This window comes from Podarcis pityusensis, assembly GCF_964106645.2.
Source record: "Podarcis pityusensis genome assembly, chromosome: 16".
Classification (NCBI taxonomy): domain Eukaryota; kingdom Metazoa; phylum Chordata; class Lepidosauria; order Squamata; family Lacertidae; genus Podarcis; species Podarcis pityusensis.
The window spans coordinates 14,224,445-14,247,954 of NC_138041.1; the positions used below are offsets into that span (position 1 = coordinate 14,224,445).

General features: G+C 48.4%; 1 protein-coding gene across 2 annotated transcripts; it reads left to right on the forward strand.

Annotated features, from left to right (window-relative positions):
* The first annotated feature begins 1,399 nt into the window (after positions 1-1,399).
* DPP3 (dipeptidyl peptidase 3) lies at positions 1,400-22,778 on the forward strand. 2 transcript variants are annotated; one of them, XM_080985769.1, is made up of 18 exons: positions 1,400-1,475; positions 6,326-6,604; positions 7,490-7,579; positions 8,360-8,497; positions 10,077-10,151; positions 10,595-10,685; positions 11,953-12,083; positions 13,195-13,325; positions 13,543-13,601; positions 14,822-15,016; positions 16,456-16,568; positions 16,784-16,876; positions 17,477-17,539; positions 18,609-18,733; positions 19,575-19,695; positions 20,453-20,632; positions 20,729-20,891; positions 22,394-22,778. In XM_080985769.1, the coding sequence occupies exons 2-18, from the start codon at positions 6,335-6,337 to the stop codon at positions 22,537-22,539; spliced, it is 2,184 nt and encodes a 727-aa protein (XP_080841895.1). In that variant the 5' UTR covers positions 1,400-1,475; positions 6,326-6,334; the 3' UTR covers positions 22,540-22,778. The 2 variants fall into 2 exon arrangements, with proteins under 2 accessions (XP_080841895.1, XP_080841896.1); XM_080985770.1 differs by lacking the exon at positions 1,400-1,475 and adding an exon at positions 5,529-5,656.
* The last annotated feature ends 732 nt before the right edge of the window (positions 22,779-23,510 follow it).

The following is a 23,510-nucleotide window of genomic DNA, read 5'->3' on the forward strand; positions in this document are numbered from 1 at the left end:
AAGCAGTCACTGGCGGTGTGCTAACTGTCTGGCCAAAATTTGCAGAAGTAAGATTAGCACAGGATTAGCACAGGAATTTACTGCAGATAGTATTTGAGAGCAACCTTTCTTAGGTACAGAGTTCTAAGCACAGAAAATATTGAGAGAAACCTTTTCCCATCTCCCTTTACTAAACTACAGAGTTAGTTTATCTTTATAGGTTCTCTGCTACAGAAAGGAGAAAGCTAGCAACTATTTTCTTTATTGTTTTGTTAAGTCAGTGAGTTGGCCTAACACCTTTCAAAAGCCCTTCCCGGATCTTTTAGTACAGGGGTCAGCAAACTTTTTCAGCAGGGGGCCGGCCGGTCCACTGTCCCTCAGAAGTTGTGGGGGGTCCAGAATATATTTTGAAAAAAAATAATGAATGAATTCCTATGCTCCACAAATAACCCAGAGATGCATTTTAAATAAAGGCACACATTCTACTTGTGCAAAACCACGCTGATTCCCGGATCGTCTGTGGGCTGGATTTAGAAGGCGATTGAGCCGGATCCGGCCCCCGGGCCTTAGTTTGCCTACCCATGTGTTAGGAGAGTGGGAGTAAGCAAGCTCTTTTGCTCATCTCATCTCTGTAACAGTTGCATGCAAAAACATATACTCCATCAGTTAAAAAAGCAGTAAGAGGTGAAAGACTCTTCTTTGCCTGCTGTTTTCTGCAACATGTCATTGGTGCGATAATAGTTCATTAGTGGTGGATCCACTATTATTAGTTGTATTGTGATGCTTACCTACTTATTGCAATCCAAAGGGACATAAGCCATAGCGTGACAAAAGCAGGACATACAGTCTCCTGGGCACACCCCACCTTAGAACATTTGTGGTATGAAAAGTTCAAGGATCTCAGGAGGAAGCTAAGGGTCATGCACTGATTGGAAACGAAGCAGTTCGTCTGCCCTGATACTTTTGCAGGTATAAACAGCATCGACAGTGGGAAGGCGCGAAACCACTCCGGTACCATCACGAGAACAAATAATCATGAATGCACAATAAACAGAACGTCTGGAAGGGGCTTGATGTAAGCTTCCTGCAACTCCATTAAGAACCAACCAACCAAGGGTGGTGATAAAGCTGTAAGAGACTGACCACGCATTCCGATGTCTTTTTGGATGCAAGCAAAAACTCTACCTGCGCTCAGCAAGGCTCACTTTCCACGCGGGTAAGCGTGCAGCTTAAAAAACAGAAAGGGCGGGGAAAGTGGGCAGGGCCATAGCTCTGCAGAAACGAACAAGCAAGCAGCAGCCGCCAATCGTTGGGAGAGGAGAAGAAGCAAGAGGCGGGACTCCGCTTTTCCAGCAACGTTGACGTCAGTCTTCCCCCCGAAAGGGCCTTGGGATTGGCTGGCTGGGCCACAGGGGCGTGTCTGACAGTGAAGCTATGAATGAGGGCGAGGAGGGGGCGGGGCAGGAAGTTGGAAGCAACGAGGGAGCAAGGAACAGGTGAGGAGGGTCTGGGGGGCCTGCGGGGCGCGGTGGGTCCAATCAATCCCATATGTCCAGGGTCTCCATATGGCCTCCTCTTGCCCCCCGGTCCAAGAACACAGCAGGAGGGCTGGCCGCCCGGGAATGGACTAGATGACCCTTGGGAACCCTTCCAATTCTGTGATTCGCTCGCTGCTTCCCTCCCGCCCATCCCCGTCGCCTTCCTGGCTCCAAGGAGATGGGGGAGCGGCCGTGGCTGAGTGCTGGAGTACTGTATCCGCCTTGCATGCGGAAAGTCGCTGGTTCAGTCCCCGGCGTTCCCGCCCGAAACCCTGCAGTGCTGCTGCCGGTCAGTGCGGGCTGTATTGACCTAGATGGAGCCGATGATCTGATCCGGAAGAAGAAGGCAGCTTCCTATGCCTGGAGAGCTGCTGAATGTCGGTGCAGGCAAGGCTGAGCGACAGGGACGGGTGGCACAAAGCAGGTGGAGTGGGGGAACGCAGGCCTGGCGCCCACTGCAACCCTCCAGACTCGCTGTCCTGCACTGGAAACTCTCCAAGCTCCACCTCTCACTGGCTGTTCACACATACATGCACACACATAACACGTGTTTTTTGCCTGATTGCACGGTGGCTGCATAGAATCATAGAGTTGGGAGAAACCCCAAGGAACATCTCGTACAACGCCCCGCAATGCAGGAATGCCGATTCAGCTTTGGTAGTGCTGCTTCTTTGCACAGTTGGTGAATGTGTTTCGGGGCGGGGGGGGGGGGCAATCTGAGTATGTGCAGAAACTTGCCTGCTGCAGAAAAGGCAAAAATTGCATTTGTTGCTTTGCCCATTTGCTTTGCCCATTTTTGCTTCCGGCAAATGGCCCTCAGAATTTTGCATGGAAGGGAATGTGGCCCTCTCATTAGAAAAGGTTCCCCAGGCCTTAATATAAGGCATAGCAAGTATAAGGCAGCTTCTATAGCTTTGAGGGTTTTCTTCCCTCCAACCAAGCAGTGCATAAATTTGATGAAATAAGTAAACAAAGGTTCGTGAATTTTTGGGAGGGGTTGCCGCTTGGTGAAAGAGCTCACTCTTTGCATTGCTAAAGATAGCTCACTTGGTAGAGCAGGGCTCCCCAGGGTCTCTAGCTGTTGTTGGGCTACAACTCCCAACCTCCAGGTATAGGGTGGTATATAAATTCAATAAATAAAATAAATAAAATCATCCCTAGCTAGCAGAACCAGTGGTCAAGGATGATGGGAATTGTAGTCCACAAGCAGCTGGAGACCCAAGTTTGGGAAACCCTGCAGTAGAGCCTGAGTTGTGGGTTCGAGCCCCACATTGGGCAAAAGATTTCTGCATTGCAGGGGGTTGGACTAGATGACCCTTGTGGTCCCTTCCAACTCTACGATTCTATGATTTTAGGTCCTGGCTGCATCTTCCCAGCACCTCTAGTTTCCCAAGGACAGGAAGCAGTAGATTAGCGTTTGCCAACTGGGTGTCCTCCAGATATTCTGAACTACAGTACAACTGAAGGGTGTTTTAGTCCGGAATGCCTTGAAGGCACCCAGATAGGGAGGCAAGAGGGACCACTGTTCCCTGCACAAATCAGCAGCTCCAGGTAAGAAGGAAGGTTGTCATCCAGCACCCTCAGCCCAGGTCAGAGCAGATCCTTTGCATGCAAAAGATCCCGGGTTCATTGTGTGGAGCTCGATAAACCAGTGGGCTGGTGAAAGTGGTTGCTTCTTTCTCTCTCTCCCCCCCCCCCCCCAGTGTTTTGCATTTGGGAAGCAGTGCAACAGTTGTGGAAAAATTGGGTCAGAGGGTTAAGGGAACCCACAGCCCCCATGGTCTCTAATCCACCCCAACTTTACCCCAAGGGCCACAGACTCTTCTTTGACAGCCTTCCGAGGGCCATGTGCTGGTGGTGGGCGGGGCCAAAGGCAAAAGTAGGAGGAGCCACAAGTTGTAAACTTTTCTACAATAGGCTAGTTTCTAGAAACACACACACACACACACACACACCCCTACACCTACCTCTCTGTCTAGACAAGCAGGAGGCATTGTCAGCAGTGTTCCAAATTAGCCAGGCACCAGGCGCATTTTGCACCAGGCCACTTGCGACCAAGTTCAGACACCTGGGTGCCAGGATGGCGCATGCCGTCTCCGCCATCTGGGGATCATTGGATCTGGACAGTTTTCACACACTAAAACCGCACCCTGTAGAATTCTATCAGTTATATTTAATCTGCACAATCGGAATGAATTCCAGGAACCAAAATGCTTTTTCTGTGCAGCCTGAGCAGGGGCAATGAACAGTGTTTTAGTTAATTGTTGTAGCTTGTCTTCACTTATCCACCCCACTGCCCTGCTCTCAGTTTTGAAGAATACTCCTACATTAGGAACAGTCCGTGTCACCCTTACGAAAAAGAGGTAGGAACTGGCGTGTGTGTGTGTGTGTGTGTGTGTGGACTGTCCCTGGATCAAGTGACTTTTCTTTAAGTTCTCAGAGCTCTTAACCTAGCTCAAGGTTGTCATCTGAACTAGCCAGATGTTTAACTGATAATCAATCACAGCCAGTTCATCCTTTGAAAAATAAGACTTTCGAGCCGTCTTGCCCAAGGCATTCCATTTTGGCGACTATAACCTTGGTTTAAGAAGCCATTGGTGCCTAGCTTAGATGTCTGAGTTTCTAACACTGCCAGCCTGTGTAAATACCAGGCTAGATGGACCGACTTGGTGCAGGGCGGGTGCCTGCATTTCTGATGCAACATTCCACGCTCAAGGCGACAAAGAAAGTAGCTAGCCAGCCCAGCCCATTTCCCCTTCCTCTTTTTCTAACGGCAGGAGCAGAGATTGAAATGGGATTGCATGGTCTTTGGAGGTTCACACTATGGTGGAGAGGAGCTTGTGAGGGCCCAGTGTGAGAGGGCACAGCCTGGTGGGGAGGGACCAGGAGATCCGGCGGGGCTGGGGAGCAAGTGGTCCTCCCAGATGGAGTCTTGCGGAGGCACCAAAAGTTCCAGGGTGTGCTTGGGGTCCTCCATGGCGGTAGAGCCTGGTGCAAGATGTGACCAGGACTGGCTCCAATTCAGTGGGATTCCTTTCCTGGGCTTTCTGTATTTCCCTTTGGCACCACTGTTTGACACATACCCAAACCCCTGTGGTATATGTACTTGTGATATTGTGCCATATGTTAGCCTTTGAGGCAGGGGTAGCAAACATGGCAATTTCCACATAGTCGCTGGACTCCAATTCCCATCAGCTCCCAAACAGAATGGCCAACGACAGTCAGGAAAATGGAAGGCGGAGTTCAAAAGCATCTTAAAGGCATTAGGTCTCATGTTCTCGGATGCATTTGGGGGTGGAGGGCTAAGCCAATGCTTGCTCGCTGTTTTGTGGCAAGCTGATGGGCCCCAAAACAGTTTATGGAGCTGGCTGTGGTTTCTCACGGGCACTCTGCACATTCCCAGAGGCACTGCCGTCATTATTAATAATAACCTTTAGAGCAGGGGTCAGCAACCTTTTTCAGCCATGGGCTGGTCCATGGTCCCTCAGACCATGTGGTGGGCCAGACTATATTTTGAAGGGGGGGGGAATGAACAAATTCTTATGCCCCACAAATAACCCAGAGATGCATTTTAAATAAAAGGACACATTCTACTCATGTAAAAACACGCTGATTCCTGGACTGTCCGCGGGCCGGATTGAGAAGGCGATTGGGCCGCATCCGGCCCCTGGGCCTTAGGTTGCCTACCCCTGCTTTAGACCTTGCAAATGTGATTTATGTGCACAGTCTGAACAGCACCATGTTGACTATCTGTGCTTGAGGTTCTACAGAAAACTCCTTTTTATTCAGAGTGGTAGATTTTGTGCATCCTTCTTACCTGTCCCAAAGACTCGGATTGGCTAGAAACACTTGTTTGAAAAACGTAAGTTGAGTGACTTAAGAGGAGATAATATTGTGGACTTTAGGGGAGGGACAATGGGGCTACAGTTGTTTATTTTTAAATCTGGACCAATCACTGATGTGGGGAAAGGACTTAGGGGTGGGCCTTAGTTTCCCAGCAGCTAGACATCAGTTCTTCTCAGGGAGGCTCGGGGATTGGCTGCCTGTATCGCAGGGGGCATTTCCCCATGTTCGAAGCTATGAATGGGGGAAAGAAGGGGGCGTGTCAGGAAGTTGGAGGCAGCTAGAAAGAGAAGCAGGTGAGCTGCTGGTGTTGCAGAAGGGCGGTGGCAGGGACTGGCTATAAGCTGGGAGGAGGGAGGCTGTGGGTCAGTGGCAATATGAATGAGCTTCCAGGATTGAGCTTTGCATGTAATTGTGAATTAGTGGGTAGATGTATCTGCCTTGTCAGTGGTGGAAAAGGTCCAGTTTGAAGACTGGTTGGTGAGATCTGACTGCAGAGGTTCTTGTGAACACATGAAACTCCTGCATGCTAAACCGGGCACTGGGTGGAAAGCTGTCTGGACAAACGCCGGATCCCTCGGCCTGAAAGTGAAATGAGCGCCACAACCCCATAGTCACCTTTGACTGGACTTAACCATCCAGGGGTCCTTTACCTTTACCTTTTACTTTTATCCTTCATTGGAGGTTTTTAAGCAGAGATTGGACGGCCTTCTGTCATAGATGATCTAGCTGAGATTCCTGTATTGAAGGGGTCCCTTCCAACTCTATAATATTACTTCTTTATTATTATTATTATTATTATTATTATTATTATTATTTTATCATCATCATAATCTATAATGAATTTCATTCATTCATTCTGCCTGCTTTAGGTTTGATGTCTTCAATGCAACTTCAAGTTCGTTCGTTAGCACTGAAGGGTTAGTTCTGTATTAATGGCTCTTTCTCTTTCTCTCTCTCCCCAGTTTGGCAGGATGGTGGATCCCCAGTATGTTCTGCCCAATGATATTGGCGTCGCAATGCTGGACTGTGCCGAAGCCTTCCACCTCTTATCTGCGGAGGAAAGGCTGTACGCTCACTACCTGTCGCGGGCCTGTTGGTACGGGGGGCTGGTGGTGCTGCAGCAGACCTCCCCAGAAGCGCCTGCCATCTATGCCCTCCTCTCACAGCTCTTTCGGTCCCAGGACCCGACTCAGTTAGGCGAGGTGGCGCAATCGCTCGGCCTCTCAGACGAGGAGTATCAGGTACTAGAGACAGCATGTGTCCTGCGAGGTTTGTCCATCCGGTTCTCTTCTACATTCTGGCTACTCATGTTTGGATGATCACACTTACGAGGCCATAAGACGCACCTAGTTTTTTGAGGAGGAAAACAGCAAAAAAGATATTCTGAATCTCAGAAGCCAGAACAGCAAGAGGGATCGCTGTGCAGCGAAAGCAGCAATCCCTCTTGCTGTTCTGGCTTCTGGGATAGCTGCGCAGCCTGCATTCGCTCCATAAGACGCCCACACATTTCCCCTTACTTTTTAGGAGGGAAAAAGTGAGTCTTGTAGAGCAAAAAATACGGTACTTAGCCAAGACCTGCACAAGCCCCTCGCCCTCCTCCTCAGCCCCCTTTCTTTGCTCTTCCTTTGAGCCGCAGTTAAAGCAGGAAGCGTCCATTGTAGCTCCCCGTTGTGTACGAACCAAGAAACTATGGTTGCCAGCTTCAGAACAAGCCTTGGTTAGAAGTCAGCTTACTGTATTTTTCGCTACATAAGACAGCACTTTTTTCCTTCTAAAAAGTAAGGGGAAATGTGTGTGACTCCGCCTACCAATGGCACGTGGCTCCCAAAAGGTAGCCCAGAAGGGAATGTGGACCTCAGGCTGAAAAACGATTCCCACTCTTGGGACAGATTTTTAATAACATCTGGAGAGCCGAAAGGCTAGATAAAATTGGTTTAGTGGGGAGTTTCTAGAACTGGGCTAATTTGGCTGCAGGCAGACTGTATCCTTTGTCCTTGGTCTCTCTGGTTTTATAGCTTCCCAATTCCAAGTTTGTAAAAAAATAATAATTATTTTTTAAGGGGTGGGATTTTAAAAAATATGGCTAAGGGGGAGGGAGAGGCTCTCATGACTGTTGCTGCTTGCAGGCCTTCCTGGTTTACGCTGCCGCCTTCTATGCCAACATGGGCAACTACAAATCCTTCGGGGACACCAAATTTGTGCCCAACCTTCCGAAGGTGAGTACAAGGTTTGCAGGTGTCTATAGTGGGCGGTGTTAGAAACTGAGACAAGAAAGCTAGGAGCTAAATGGCTCCTTAAACCTAGGTTATGGGCGCTGCAATGGAATGGAATGGAATTTTTGTAACAAGAATACAAAGCCGAAAATGAATGAACTGCCAGTAATATCTTGCGTTCATTTTTCACATGGTCTAGTCCTCTTCTTAAGACTGCAAAAAAAGGAAAAAAAGCCATACATCCCCTGCCCACCCCCATAATATTCTTAAGAGGGTCTCTTCTCCAGTCTTCAGATTGCAGCTGGAAGTTGGGAGGCAGAAAAAGGTCCTCCTTTCCTTCCGGCAGTAGAAGTTTTAATCTGAAATCTTAGTACTGCACCCAGAGCTCTGAAACTTTTCGCATTAATGAAATTCCCTGTCGCAAAGTGCGCCTAGAACAATGGGAGTTTTTGAACGCTGGTGGTGCGATAGGACATCTATGAGAGGGAGGGGCCATTTATCTTTTCCAGCTAATTGGAATGCTCCTTTTATCTCACTGGTTGAGAGGTTGCGGAGGGGGCGGAGTCTCTCCTACGGATAGGTTGAGGCTCCATATCGACCTTTCTCACCCTTGGGACCCCAGAGGTTATCGGACTACAACTCCCATCATCCCTAGCTAGGAGGACCAGTGGCCAGGGATGATGGGAGTTGTATTTTGGGGGCTCAAGGTTGAGCGAGGAGGCTCCGTATGGTTCTGCTGGCATGCCACTGGTAATCATTTCATTTTTGCCTTCCTGCCCTCAGGAGAAGCTGAAGCAGCTGGTGTGGGCGAGCCAGGCGTTTGCGGACCACCCAAAAGAGATGGAGGTCCTGTGGGGCCGCTGTGCAGCGCGCATGTTCTCCCTAGAGCCGACACAAAAGCACCTGGGGCTCTGTGGCCAGGTACACCTCCCTTTTGCCTGGCTAGAATGTGCCCTGATAATGCTTCTTGTTTGCCATGATGGAGGCTGGAGAGGGGTGTTTGTGTTTGTAGAAACTAGCCTCCTGTGCAAAGGTAAAATTTAAATTCATTGCTCCACCCTCTATTCCCCTGGCCAACTGCTGCCATGTTGCCTCCAGAAGTTTATTCAGAAGGGACTGGGGCCCAGGGGCTGCTTCCCCATCTCTGAAGCAGAGAGCCAAGCTCAACCCATCCGCATGCTCAGTTCTGGGGGGAAGTTAGCAAGTATCGCTTGATAATAATAATTTTATTATTTATATACTGCCTATCTGACTGGGTTGCCTCAGTCGCTCTGGGTGGCTCCCAACAAAATATTGGCGGAAATGACTGGCAGAATCCGAGACCAGGGAGAAGAGTCGGTGGAAGAAGATTGGAAAAAATTTAAAGTTTATTTACAGAAATACTCTAAAATTAATGAATGTTAGAAGGATGCTGGAAAGAAGCCATATGACTTTAGTAGAAATACTATAAAGAACTAAGTATGAATAGATTGACATTGGATAAAGATGTAAATTTAAGTCTAAAATTGTGTTAAGTTAAATGATGGAACTAAATTTGTGAAAGAGGGAAAGGACTTGCTGGAATAATTAATTGAACTAGAATACAAAAAAGGAGGTGTGAGGAAGTCGAGGAAATAAGCAAATGAAAGATAAAGATATGAAAATATGGGGTTCCTTTCTATGTTTGTTTGTTCTCTTTTGGGTTTTTTAAATGCTTTTGTTTTTTCTTCTTTTTCTTTTTTGTATTTGTTGATGTTTTGTATTATTGTATCCATTTTTGTTTTTGAGGCTTTGTAACTGTTTATTGCCTGTATTTTTCTTTTGTTTCTTTTTTCTTTTTTTTGTAATGTCTAAACTTTAATAAATATCTTATAAAAAGGGGGGGGGGAGATAATAATAATTTTATTATTTATATACTGCCTATCTGACTGGGTTGCCTCAGTCGCTCTGGGTGGCTCCCAACAAAATATTACGAACACAATAAAAGGTCAACCATTTAAAAACTTCCCTGTACTGGGATGTATTCTATAAGTCAAATAGTTGTTTAGCTCCTTGACATCTGATGGGAGGGCGTTCCACAGGACAGGTGACACTACCAAGGAGGCCTGTTCCTTGTCACCTCACTTCTCGCAGTGAAGGAACTGCCAGAAGGCCCTCAGAGCTGGACCTCAGTGTCCGGGCTGGAGGATGGGGGTGGAGACACTTCTTCAGGTATACTGGGCCATTTAGGACTTTAAAGGTCAGCACTAACATTTTGAATTTGCTCAGAAATGTACTGGGAGCCAATGTAGGTCTTTCAGGACCGGTGTTACATGGTCCCGTTGGCCATTCCCAGTCACCAGTCTGGCAGCCACGTTCTGGATTAGTTGTAGTTTCTGAGTCACCTTCAAAGGTAGCCCCACGTAGAGCACATTGCAGTAGTCCAAGTGGTTTTTTTTTGGGGGGGGTGTCCTGTTGTCCAGGGCAACTCCAAGGACAGGTGCATCCTGCTTATTCCGTGTTTCCTCTCTCTTCTCTCTAGGGCACATCTACTTACTTCTCTGCAAACTGCACCACGGAAGATGCAAAGCTGGCCCAGGACTTCCTTGATTCTGAGGTGCTGCAAGAACCCCACTTCTACACCGGGTTGAGCAGCCTAGACGGGCAACTAGTCTGACATAGTATAAGGCAGCTTCCTGTCCCCCATATCATGTCCTCTGCCCAAGTGGGCACACTGTTTACATCAAGGGAATGGGCCTTATCGGGGCACCAGAGCTGGGCACTGCATGCAGTGTCGCCCCCTGGTCAGTCCTTGGCATCTCACAGTAGGGTTGAGAAAAACCCCCATCTCAAACCTTGTGGGCCTCGATGGACAAATAACCTGACCAGGTGTAAGGCAGCTTCTTTGTTCGCCTGCTATAGAGGGATGTACCCTTGGGAAGAACCCCAGGTAGCAGGTGATGGGAAAGACCTTTCTCTGCCTGAGAACCCCAGACAATAGGGCAGCTTGTTTTGCTTTTCGCGGCTCCATCCTCTCACTTTCTTTTACTCTTTCCCCAGAACATCAGTGCTTACAACACAAGGCTTTTTAAGACGAAGGTAGATGACAAAGTGAATTATGAGGTTCGTCTGGCTTCGGTGCTTTCAGATGGTAAGAGCGTTTTTTGGGTCGCATAGACCAGCCCTCTCCCCAACCCCACTCCTGGCATGCTCACAGCACTCCCTGCTTATGGCCAGTGATTGCGTTGTTGTTGTTGTTCATACACCACCTTTCTCTTCCAGGTCATAGTCCAACACTCTAACCATTATGCCACACTTGCTCTCTAATAGCATTCCCAGATTACAATAAGCACATGAAATAATTTGAACCTTTTGAAAGGCACAGTTTGAAAATACCTGTCTGGCAGTGCTTTCTCAGAGAAGAAGATGAGTCCTCCATGATTGTAAAGCAACCCATCAGTTAACTCACCTGGGAAATATCCTCCACGTTACCAGGTCGGAGGAACTTCTCTAAACTTGGAAGTTTTCCTTTGCCAGCACTTGTTGAAATCAGTGGTGCTGACACAGGGCAGGTATCTTAAGGTGCGGCTGCAATTGCAATACTGTGTGCTTCAGTTGCAGTTCTCTAGTTGCCTTGCCTCCGATAGGAAGCTGTGGAGCGGGAGAAAACATTAAATAAAAGGGAAATTGAAATGTTCAAGGGGTTGGCGCAGTTCCCTTGTTGATGGTTACAGCATTTAGGACTTTTAGTTCAGAAAAAAAGCGAAAACACGATAGAGGTGAAAATGATTGTGCATGGTGTGAAAAAAGTGGAGGTTGTGTTATCTTTCATTATTACTGGAACTCGGAACCACCCAGTGAAGCTGAATGTCTAAAGATTTGGGGCAGGCAAGAGGAAAATACTTCTTCACACAATGTGTGGCTTTGGAGGGTTACAGTTAAGTGGCATATACATTTTACAAAATAAAATTAATAAATGAATAGTTGAAACTATGGCATTTGCTCCCACAGGAGGCAGGGATGGCCACCAACTTGGATGACTTTAAAAGAGAGAGCAGATAAATTTGCAGAGGATGTTCTGCCTCCCCTGTGGGAGCCAGGATGCCTCTGAATGCCAGTCGCTAGGAGTCACAAGTGTGGAGAGTTGCTGTTGCGCTCATGCCCTCTGTGTGGCCTGTATGGCCACTGTGAGGAGGAGAGCAGGCTGGAGCAAATAGGCCTTTGGCCTACTCCAGCAGGGCCCTTCTTGTGTACTCACTTGCAAACTGGAAACCCAGGCAGCTTCTGCCAAGGGGGGGGCCTGCCCTCGGCTGCGCAGCCTTGTTTAATCCACGCTTGGGACTTCCTGCACACGACCCCCCCCCCCGTGCACTCCCACAGCCCTTGCAAAGTTTACCTTCCTCCCCTCTTCCACCCAGATTCTCAGCTTGACGCTGACATGTCGGCCAAGATTAAATGTTTTGAGTTTGGCGGCTGCTTCTTCACTGTGACACGAGGAGATTACTCCCCGCTTCTGGAGAAGGTTGTGGAGAACTTGAAGAAAGCCCAGGTGAGGGGGAAGGGGGTGGGCTTTCCTGGCTCACCTTGGACTGCCCCTGTGATGGGGAGTGGAGGCAGGGAACTGAGACCCCAGTGCAGGATTTTAAGCACTGCTTCAGGTTACAGGCAGGGAACATATGTGGCATGTTCATCATTTTTGGTGGCAGCTGTACCTTTAGCAACACGTGTGACCCTAAGTCTTCAGCATGCGTTGGCCTGTTCTCTTCGAAGCGTATCCATGAGGTCTAGAGACCTGTTGTTGCTGTTGTCATTTATTAAATTTACATACTGTCCTATTCCCACAGTCCTCAGGGCAGTTCACAACATAAAATCTCAATATGAAAACACAAAATACAGTGGTGCCTCAGGTTACAGACGCTTCAGGTTACAGACTCCGCTAACCCAGAAATAGTACCTCGGGTTAAGAACTTTGCTTCAGGATGAGAACAGAAATCATGTGGTGGTGGTGGTGCGACAGCAGCGGGAGGCCCCATCAGCTAAAGTGGTACTTCAGGTTAAGAACAGTTTCAGGTTAAGGACGGACCTCCAGAACGAATTAAGTTCTTAACCCAAGGTATCACTGTACATAACAAAAACAACTCAATAATTTCCCCTCCCCAATATATTTTAAAAGGGCATTGGATTTCAGTCAGTCCAAGGCCTGGTTGAAGAGGAACGTTTTTGCCTGGTGCTTAAAGGTGTATAATAATGAAAGTGCCAGGCAAATTTCCCTGAGGAGAGCATTCCACAGACGGGGAGCCACTGCAGAGAAGGCCTGTTTTTGTGTTGCCACCCTCCAGACCTCTCAAAGAGGAGGCACGTGAAGAAGGGCCTCACAGAATGATCTCAGGGACTGGATAGGTTCATATGGAAAGACTCAGCCCTTGAATATTGTTGTATAAACCACAGCTGAGATTATCCAGAAGTTGAATGCTGTGGCCACTGCTGACCTGTTCCATTTGACATCTTTCCTTAAAAAAATAAAATAAAAAGATCAAGGCATATGAGCAGCTGCGTTCTAGGGGATGGTGGGAAAGGCAGGTGGTGAGAATCGAGGGCTGGGCGAATCTGCCTCAGGCTGGTTGGTCCTGAGTCCAGACCCTCTCCTCTTTCCCTGCTAGCGACACGCAGCCAACCCCACGCAGGCGGAAATGCTGTCTCACTACATCGCCAGTTTCACGCAAGGCTCCATCGTGGCCCACAAGGAAGGCTCCCGCTGCTGGATTCGCGACAAGGGGCCCATCGTGGAGAGGTGAGTCTGGGGGGCTGCACAGATCAGTGGAGTCTCTTAATCCAGATTCAGGGTGTGTTCTGAATGAATGCTGCTTCCCAGGAACTGGGAAAATAGGGAGTGTTACCCCACCCTCCCTTGTTGATTGGGGGGAAGAGTAACAGTTGCCCCAGGTATGGCTAACCTAAAGAACCTCTCTCTCCCCAACATTTATTTATTTATTCATTTGTGTCCACAGCTATATAGGTTTCATCGAAAGCTACCGAGATCCCTATGGTTCCCGTGGGGAATTTGAAGGTACTGTATTAGCTCAACGTCCCCATTCCCCACCTGCAAGTAGTACGATCTCACGCCAGTCGTTGACCATTCGATGCCCTCTTTTGCTTTCCCCGTCTCTCCCCACCCCTGCCCTGAAGCCCTCTCAGTATAACGATAACAATGATTAAAGTTCCCAGCATTATTGTTCTCCCACCCTTGCCTCCCCTCAACCCCCCCCCAAAGACACAAATTATATTTGTTGGAAGCAGCCCAGAGTGGCTGGAGCAACCCAGTCTGAGGGGTGGGGTACAAATAATAAAATTACTACTACTACTACTTTGCCTGTGCAGGGGGAAGTTTGGGGTCTGGGCTGTTGGGTTAGCCTTAACCTGGAGACAGGGCAACCTCAGATTCAAGGGCCAAATGCCTCTCTGTCTGGCCCTTGAGGTTCACCCTCCCCAGCTCTCGGCCCTTGCTAGCCCTGAATTGCACCTTCCTTGAATGTTTTTGCCTGGCTGGAACCCGTCCATGCACTCTGCTAATGCCTCCTGCTTGCCTGGAGGGAGGGCAAAGAGGGGTGAGTGTGCGCATAAACTAGCTTACTCTACAAAGGTAACTTTTACGTCCATTGCTCTGCCCACTTTTGCCCCTGGCCCTGACTGCCCCAGCATGTGCTCCCCCCAAAGGGAAAGCAGCCCTCTGGCCAAAAACGTTTCCCCACCCCTCTCTCAACGCATCACCCTGCTCTGGGTGGAGGCAGGGTTGGAGACTTGGGGAGGATGCCATCTCCACATCCAGTGAGATTCTTTGTTTCGCCCCAGAAGGGGGACATATGGGCCGCTCTCTCTTTCGAAGAGACCATAGAATCATAGAACTGCAGAGTTGGAAGGGTCCTGGGGGTCATCTAGTCCAACCCCCCTGCAATGCATGAATCTTTTGCCCAACGCAGAGCTCGAACCCACCGCCCTGAGCTTAAGAGTCTCACACTCTGCCAACCGAGCTATCCACAGATCGTCACACCAAAAGTCTTTTCTGCTCTTGCAAGTAGAATTTGGGGACTATTTCATAGGCTTGGCGTATGGGGAGACAGCAGCCAAGAGACATGTTGGTGAGATGATCATAGAATTGTAGAGTTGGAAGTGACCCCAAGGGTATTCTAGTCCACCCCCCTGCAATGCAGGAATGGGGGTGGGGCCAGAAATGGAGGCCCTTAAGACTGGGCTTCCTCACAGTGCCTCTCCACCCTTCCCCCCCACCAGGCTTCGTTGCGGTTGTGAACAAGGCCATGAGTGCAAAGTTCGCTCGTCTTGTGGCGGCGGCTGAGCGGTTGCTGGAGGAGCTGCCGTGGCCTCGCGCCTTCGAGAAAGACACTTTCCTGAAGCCCGACTTCACCTCGCTTGACGTGCTGACCTTTGCCGGGAGCGGGATCCCTGCCGGCATCAACATCCCAAATTGTGAGGATCTGGTCGGTGGCAGGTTTGGGGGGGAAGGTGGCAGGCCGTGGGGTAGGGCTGGGACTTGGTGGTCAAGGATCTCCCTTTGGCATACAGAAGGTGCCACGTCAAATCCCCAGTATTTCCAGGCGGGGAGGGGGAGACCTTGAAGGGTCGCTTCCTGGTCAGATGGACACAGTACAGGTTACAAATGCTTCAGGTTACAAATACTTTGGGTTACAGTGTTTGGAAGTAGTACCTCGGATTAAGAACTTTACCTCAGGATGAGAACAGAAATCACGCAGCGGCAGCGGGAGGCCCCATTATCTAAAGTGCTACCTCAGGTTAAGAAAGGTTTCAGGTTTAGAACAGACCTCCAGAACGAATTAAGTTCTTAAACAGAGGTACCACTGTACAAATAATAAAATTTTTGTTATCCTACCTTGACACGATGGCAGCAGGAGAAACTCCAGAAGTGTTGCCTTGAAGTGCTGCTCGCAGGGTTGGCGAAACGCTCATTTTCTCCCTTCCCTGCCATTGACGGGGCCTGTAAAAAGGACTATGGAAATACCAAAAAATGGGTGGGAGAGGAGGAAAGACTCCAGGGTGAGATCGAGGGGCCCAAAGCAGCCCAGTAAGAACAAAGCATGTTCCGTGACTAAGGGACAGTAGGGTGGGGGGGGGGCAGGATGGAATGGGGTATCCTGGAACAGGGCCAAATTAAATTCTTGGTCAGTGGCATGGCTTCCTAAATTGGACTATCGTCACTGGGGAAACAAAATACAAAAGTGTGCCGGAAGGAATAGAGTGACAAGAGGAGCTGGTGAGAAGCCGGTAGGAACATACCCCTGTCCCAGCACAGGCCTAAACATAGCTAGAATAACAGGACCAGGGATTGCCGTTTGGTAAGTGAATAGGAAGAGGAAGCGAAAGTCGCTGACGACCCAAGTAGGGTGATTGAATCTGCGCTAGCCCTTGATGAACAGCAGTGAAATAACTGCTCATAGGTGCTGTTTGAAGCATCTTGTATGCTTCCTTGTGGGCATTGGTGGGGTGGAAGGAGTCTCCTCCCAGTGAGAGAAGCACTTGCTGTTTCAAATAGCCCCTTTGAAAGGCGCTTTAAGGCAGCCCCTGTGATCCTGATGCAAAGGGTGGTTGATCCTGCTAAGCACGAGGCTGGAGTTCATGGGAGAGCTCACCACCCCCCCAGCTCAGCACTAAGCAGGATTACCTCCCGCCCATGAGGAGGAAGAGCGATCCCACTTGACCCGGGTGTCAGCAAGTGGGCTTCCCTGCTCTGCAGTGTCGCTTGCAAAACATAGCTTTTTCTCCCGGCCTTTTGAGTCGTTGGGGGGGGGGGCGGGAGCAAAGCCTGTGATTTGCGAACCAGAGGTGCAAAGTGGAGAAGCTCTAGCCCCGCAGAACCCAGTTTTAGCAGTCTGTTTCTCCCCCTTTCCCAGATGATGACATCCGCCAGACGGATGGCTTCAAGAATGTCTCGCTGGGGAATGTGCTGGCCGTGGCCTACTCCACGCAGAAGGAGAAGCTGACGTTCCTGGCAGAAGAGGACAAGGTGTGTGTGTGTGTGTGTGTGTGTGTGTGTGTGTGTCTGGGGGAGGGGGTGTATTTTTGCGGAGGGGCAGGGAAAATGGGGTGGGGGGTTGTTGCAGGAGTGGGGCATGCAAGGATTCTTCACTGATTTTTAATGCATTTTTAAAAACACTTGTCCCAAACTCTGGGGGGAGTAATGAAACAGCCAGCTTTATTTATTTACAAATCCTCTTGCAGGATCTCTATATCCAGTGGAAGGGGCCCTCCTTTGAGGTTCAAGTTGGACTCCATGAACTCCTGGGTCACGGCAGCGGGAAGCTCTTTGTCCAGGTGGGCACCTAACCCCTCCCCCCCAAAAAACAAGCTTTTGAGGATATCCAAAGCAGAAGAAATTTGGGTGTCAGAGGACAGAAGCCATTTCAGCCTGTGTTCCACAGTCTCAGGAAGGCAGATGAAAGAGAGAAACCTTGTATTATGTCCCTTAATGTATTCCATGAGTGGGCTCCCCAGCTAGGAAAAAAGTCAAAAGTTTTTGCTTTTCCTTTGGCCAGTTTCATATTGCACGCCAATTTACCTGCAAGTGCAGCATGCAAAAGTCTCCGGGGCGATTCCTCAAAATTTAAGTTGACCGCCAGCTTCCAGGATTTTGCAATTTCTCGTCGAGCAGCCCATTACATGAAAGCCATTAACGTTTTATATACCGATTCCTCATGACCCCCTTTCCATGCTCATTGGGAATAAGAAGAACCAATGGACTTTACAGTATTCATTCATTTAAATATCAAATTCCAATATGCAGCTATTCTCAGGGAATCCCAGCATATCTGTATGAAAGATCCTTGTTGCCCACATTCCCTCCAACAATAATTGCTTCTGTCCTTCATTATGAGCAGCCTCAGTTTTTGAGCACTCTCTCTTTTGTCCTGGCAGGATGACTCGGGGGCCTTCAACTTTGACCACGAGGCAGTGATCAACCCAGAAACAGGAGAACAGGTAAAGCCTTCACATGTTTCCTGTGAGGATTAGAAGGGCTTGTGACTTCTTAAAGAAGTCCCCCCCCCCCTTGTTTATTGTCCTTTGCACCACTTGGGCAGTTCCTGCATGAGACCTAGAGTTCAGTGTCCTTTGAATCACAAGTTAGTTCTCTTTTTAAAGAAATAGGAAAAAAAGGGCACCCCAGGTTTCTAGCCCTCATGGTGGAACAGATGAGTTGGAAAGCACATGTGTGCTTAAGTTCTAAATTCCGGAATAGAACTTGGGAGGATTTTTGTGGTGGTGGAGGAAATCAGCCCCTGTGTAGCTCATGGCCCTTCCCTGTAACCAATAGATGCAGAATAAATTATAATGATTTGTATATCTTACACTGATATACAGTGGTACCTCAGTTGTTGAACGTAATCCGTTCTGGGAGACCGTCTGACTTCCAAAATGTTCAGTAACCGAGGCGCAAAGGGCGGCCTGCAAAACCAATAGATAAAATTGGGGGAGGGGGGACACGCAGTGGAAGCCATTCAACTTCTGAGGCGCATTCAAAAATGGAAGCATTTACTTCTGGGTTTCCGGCGTTCAAAAACTGAAATGTTTAGCTTCTGAGACGTTCGAAAACCGAGGTACCACTGTATTATTCTACAATATAGAATGTGGTTTTTCGCTTCCTCTCTGTGGGATCCGCATTTTTGCCCCTTAAGGTGCAGAATTCACGTGACAGCTATTTTATTTAAAAAAAACCTAACCCTACTTTTTAGCCAAAAATGCTGGAAGAGCAACTTTAAAATAACAACAACAACCCATAGCCTCAGGCTTAAAAACTAGCAGGCACAACACACAAGGAAGAAGGGAGGAGGAGGGAGGAGGGGGAAAGCAAGCCCATAGCTCTGTTTTATGCAGATTCTGGCTGACTTAGAGAATCAACCCCCGCCCACCGATCTGGTCCAGAGCAGAGCAGGTGACCATTTTAAGATCAGGAGGACAGGGCTGCTCCTTCCCTCAGACAGCTAACTCAGTTCACTTGTCCAAGACACCCGCAGCTGTCTGGCCCTTCACTCTTCTCCTATCCCCATAGATTAGAAGCTGGTACCGAGGCGGTGAGACATGGGACAGCAAGTTTTCGAACGTTGCATCGAGTTACGAGGAGTGTCGGGCCGAGTGTGTGGGACTGTACCTGTGCCTGAACAAGGAGGTCTTGGGGTGAGGACCTGAGGTAGCAGCGGCATGTGGGGTGGGGGTGGGGGAGGAGAAGCACAAGATGGAGCCCTTAGCAGGCAAGACCCCCAAAGTCCCAGGCCGTGGCTGAGAGGGGCTTTTATTTCAGATAATAAAGATTTTAAACCGGGACTGGGAAGCCTTTTTCCGTCTTGAGGGGCAGGTTTCCTTCTGGGCAATCTTTTGGGGCCTGCATCCCAGTGACGGGCATGGCCAGAGGCAAAAGGGGGACGGGCAGTGGATGCAAGTTTTACTTGGTAAGGTCAGCTGGTTTCTACATCCACTCTTCCCTGCCCATCCAGGACAAGCAAAAGGCATTGTCAGAGTTCAAGGACAAATTCCCAGCCAGGCTAAAAGTCTCAAGGAAGGTGTGAAGCAGGCCTGGTGAGCAGGTGGGACTTGTAGAGAGTTCCGAGGGCCACATAGAGAGTTCTGGAGAGCTCCATTTGGCCCCCTGGCCTGCATCCTTGTTTTGGACAAAACTATTAGCTCTGGGGAAAACTTGACTGCTAAGTTTTTGTTAGGTTTTTTTTTTATGCTGCCTTTCAGGATATTTTATTTATTCATGGGGAGAATTTATGTTCCTCCCAGCTAGCCAAAGTCATCGTACAATATTTAAAAGGCAATTTTTACCAAGGCAAGAGAGTTAATAGCTCCCACCTCAGTTCTCTGACGTTCTGGCTGCCCCCCTGCAACTTGAATCGCCAGGGGGGGAAAGGGCATTTTGCAAACCCGGATGTGTTTTATTATGAGGCGGTGGCAGCTCTGACCCCCCTCCCATCCCTTTTGCTGTGATAATCCTTCCTCTTCCTGCTCTGCCCACAAGGATCTTTGAACTGGAAGGAGAAGATGCTGAGGATGTGATCTATATTAACTGGCTGAACATGGTGCGTGCCGGGCTGCTGGCACTGGAGTTCTACACCCCGGAGTCCGGAACATGGCGGCAGGTGCAGTCCTGATGCTGGAATGGGTAGAGGAAAGATATCCCTGGGTGGGAAGAAGAGAGGCCTGTGGCATCAGGGGAATGGCAAGTGGGTAACCTTTACCCACCTGGTAAATTTGGCCCGGAGGAAAGGTTAGTTCCCTGCCCCCTATTGTCTGTCTGGACTTGAGAGTCATTGCTTCACAGTCTCAGTTGAGAATTCCTTGTCTCCTCGCCTCTCCTTTTTTAAAAAAATAGATTTTATTAAAATTTTGAAAAAGGAATCCAAAAATTAATATCCAATATCGTTTTTCTCTCAAAGGCTATCTTAATTAAAACACAGACCAAAAAAGGAGAGAAAGAGATAGGAAGAGAGAGAAAGAAAAAGAGAGAGAAAGAAAGAGGGTGGGGTGAAACAGAAAAAAAGAACTCTATGTATAAATTTTTCAGCGCACTCACTCAAAGATAACACCCAAGAAATCCACTTTCTGTAAACCAACATTATATTGAGTCCTCAAACCCAAATACCATTTGGGTTTCTTTCTCACGCAAAAAGTCTCTAAGAAGTTTCCAGTCTTTAGTAAATGTTGGCAGTGACTTTTCTCTGATTAAACACGTCGACACCTCGGCTAAACCCAGTCATTTCAACAGCCGTTCCTCCATTGTGGGTAATGGCGAGTCCTTCCATTTTTGTGCGTATAAAAGTCTTGCCGCTGTAATCCTATATCGAAGTAAAGCTCCTTTTTTCTAAATGGCATTGTGTTGCCTTCCTGCCACGGCAGGCCCACATGCAGGCGCGCTTTGTCATCTTGAGGGTTCTCCTGGAAGCCGGCGGGGGGCTGGTATCCCTGCAACACACCACAGGCAGAGACGGCAAACCCGATGCAGTGGTGTCCCTCGACCGCAGCAAGATCACCACAATAGGGAAACCTGCGCTGGAGCACTTTCTCCGCAAACTGCAGGTAAGGGCCAGGGAGGGAAGGATGGGCCCAGGGTCTCTCTTCCCTTAGGGGGAGAGAGAGGCTGACCCAGCAGGGTGCTGCTCTTCTGTTCCAAAGGTGCTGAAGTCCACAGCGGATGTGGCAGGTGGGCGCACCCTCTACGAGACGTACTCTGCGGTGACGGACGAGGAGCCCCAGCGCTTCCTGAGCCTGCGCAAGACTGTGCTGCTGCGCAAGGAAGAACGCAAGTTGTTTGTCCAAGCAAACACACGCCTGGAAGGTAAGAGCAGCGGTGAGCATATCTCCTCGGTCAGTAGAGCACATCTTAAGCTCAGGGTCGTGGGTTTGAGCCGCGCACTGGGAAAAAGATTTGTGCATTGCAGGGAGTTGGACTAGATAACCCTCGGGGGGTGTTTTAAACATCCTTTTCATTTCATTATATATCATTTCCCAGTAAGCTTTAACCTTACTACAAGACCAACACATATGATGTTTAAAATAATCTTTGTAAAAACAACAACCCAGAAGCTTTTCTTTTGGGAATTATAGGGACAGAACTACCAAAAATGTATAGAAACTTTTTTATGTATGCTACTACAGCAGCAAGAATGTTACTTGCCCAAAAATGGAAAGAAGCAGAAGTCCCAGCAAAGGAAGAATGGATGCAAAAACTTATGGGATAAGCAGAAATGGTGAAACTTGCCAGAAGAATAAGAAATCAAGATAACAAATCTTTTATAAAAGAACAGAAATGGTTTATTGAATATTTACAGATGAATTATAAACAGATAAAAACATTGGCAGGATTATTGTAGTAACCTTCAGTTTTATAAGAGTATATATTTAAAGAAGATGAATAAATGAACAAATTAAGTTAATTTGGATAAGCAGAAGATAGTAAAAATAAATTTAAGGAACCGCAGAAAGTGGGGGAAGGAAGTAAAGTTTTGAAATGTCAAAATGATTGTAGAATTAGTGAAATGTAAAAAAATAGTGAAATGTATGAACTTGAAAAGTATGAATGAATGAATGATGCCCCTGGGGAGTCCCTTCCAACTCTACCTTTCTGTGATTCTATCCTCCTCTGCTGGGTATTTCCTAGCTCAACTGATTCAGCTGTTAAGCGAATCTGGCTAAGGTGGCATCATAAATATTGGTTTGCTTATTTATTTTTAAAGTATCAGAATTTAAGATTAATTTAACTGTGTAGGATTAAAATCCAGGCCCACTTTTGGCCTGCACGGCCGTTTTCCCCAAACCACGCCCACCTGCCCATCAGCTGGTGTCCCTGGTGAGGTCAGCTGATGGGTGGGAGGGCAGGGTTAAATCTGGCATTGGCTGTGCATCCTATTCCCAGAAGAAGAAGATATCCTCAGCTGAAGCAGCAAGATTTAATCCCTGCTGACATGCTAATGAGCAGGGGTTAAATCCTGCTCAGTTTCAAATGCTCTTAACAGTTCCAGATGCTTTGCAACAGGAGCTGTCTGAAGGCCTTCATATGTCCAAAAGGGCAGCGGGACAAGTGGGGGTGACTGTCTACAAACAGCCAAAGAGGTTATTGCAGTGCTTTGATGCACTTTGAAGTCCCAGCAATTGGGACGTCAAAGTGACCAGCTCCTGGTGTTGTAGTGATACCGGGTGATTGATAGGTGGGTCCACCTGTCAAATTGGACCCACTAGGGAGTGGCGAGATAATGATACCCCTGAAAGAGCATCACCCATCTGGAATGGTCCATCTACTGACTTTGATCATTTCTCCTCCTCCTACCTGCCCCTTTCCAGGTAAAGATGTCGCACTGGTGCAGTACGAAAGCAGTGCAGCGGGGCTCATCAAATCTTTCCGCGACCGTTTCCGTGAAGATGCTGAAGTCCTGGAGAAGTATCTGTTGGAGATGGCACAGGCTGATGCCCATTTCTGGGAATCCTGAGCCCCACAAGGCACAAGGGCCCTGGCTTCCCCACACTCAGCTCCCTTTGCCTGCCCATCCAGGCACACCAGGCCGTTTCTGCACCTCACCCGTCTCTTTCGGAAATGAGGGGTACAAGTGAACAAGATCGCCTCTCTGAAAGCAGTCGGCCATCACTCCCCACCCCCCGGAAGGGCCTGCGGTGGCTCCAGCCCTCCTGCTGTTGCACCTAAGGGTTCAATAAACCTAGCTTTTATAAAGTGTGTGAACTTCCTTTCTGCTCCCCCCCCCCCCCCGCTGTACTCCTGTCTAAATGGTGGGGACTGAACCCAGTGTGGGGAATAATGCAGTCTGATCCAGCTTCCTCAGAACTGCTGTGTTGATAGTCGGTGTTGGGGAACCTCAGGGGCAGAATGCATCCCTCTCAGCTTCTCTAAATTGGTACGTTGTAGACTCTGGAGAAGTCTGGGAGCCTGTTGAGGCTGTCTTTAATCCCATGGGACTAAGAAATTAGATGTTAGCGAGCTGCTGCTTGTTTCCTCAGGATGCCACATAATGCTTAGAAGGCATTCCAAGTAGCAAATGCTGATACTGGGCAAAACAGGGCAGCTTTTGTGGAAAAATTGAGGGGTGGGGAAGCTCAGGTAGCTGTTGTGTGCTGTTGGTAGTGTTGGGGGAGGGATAAAAGCAGCAGTTGTTGGGTGGGTAAATTCCAATGAGATTTGGAAGCCAAGTAAAAATAGGAGCAAGGTATTCGGGTAGGAGAGCTGGGGGAAAATTCATGTCCCCAATACGCCCCTTTTGTTTCTGATAGTACATGGGTAGATGAGTCTAAAAAGCCCGGGACACAAAAATTTCACGGCCCTATAGAAGCTATCGTGGCTCATTTACCAGAAGTATTGTATTTAGTGTTAACTCTGGAAGTGTATACTCAGTTCTGACCAAACTAAGCCTCCCAAAGCAAAATATACATCAGGAGGCTTAGTATGGTC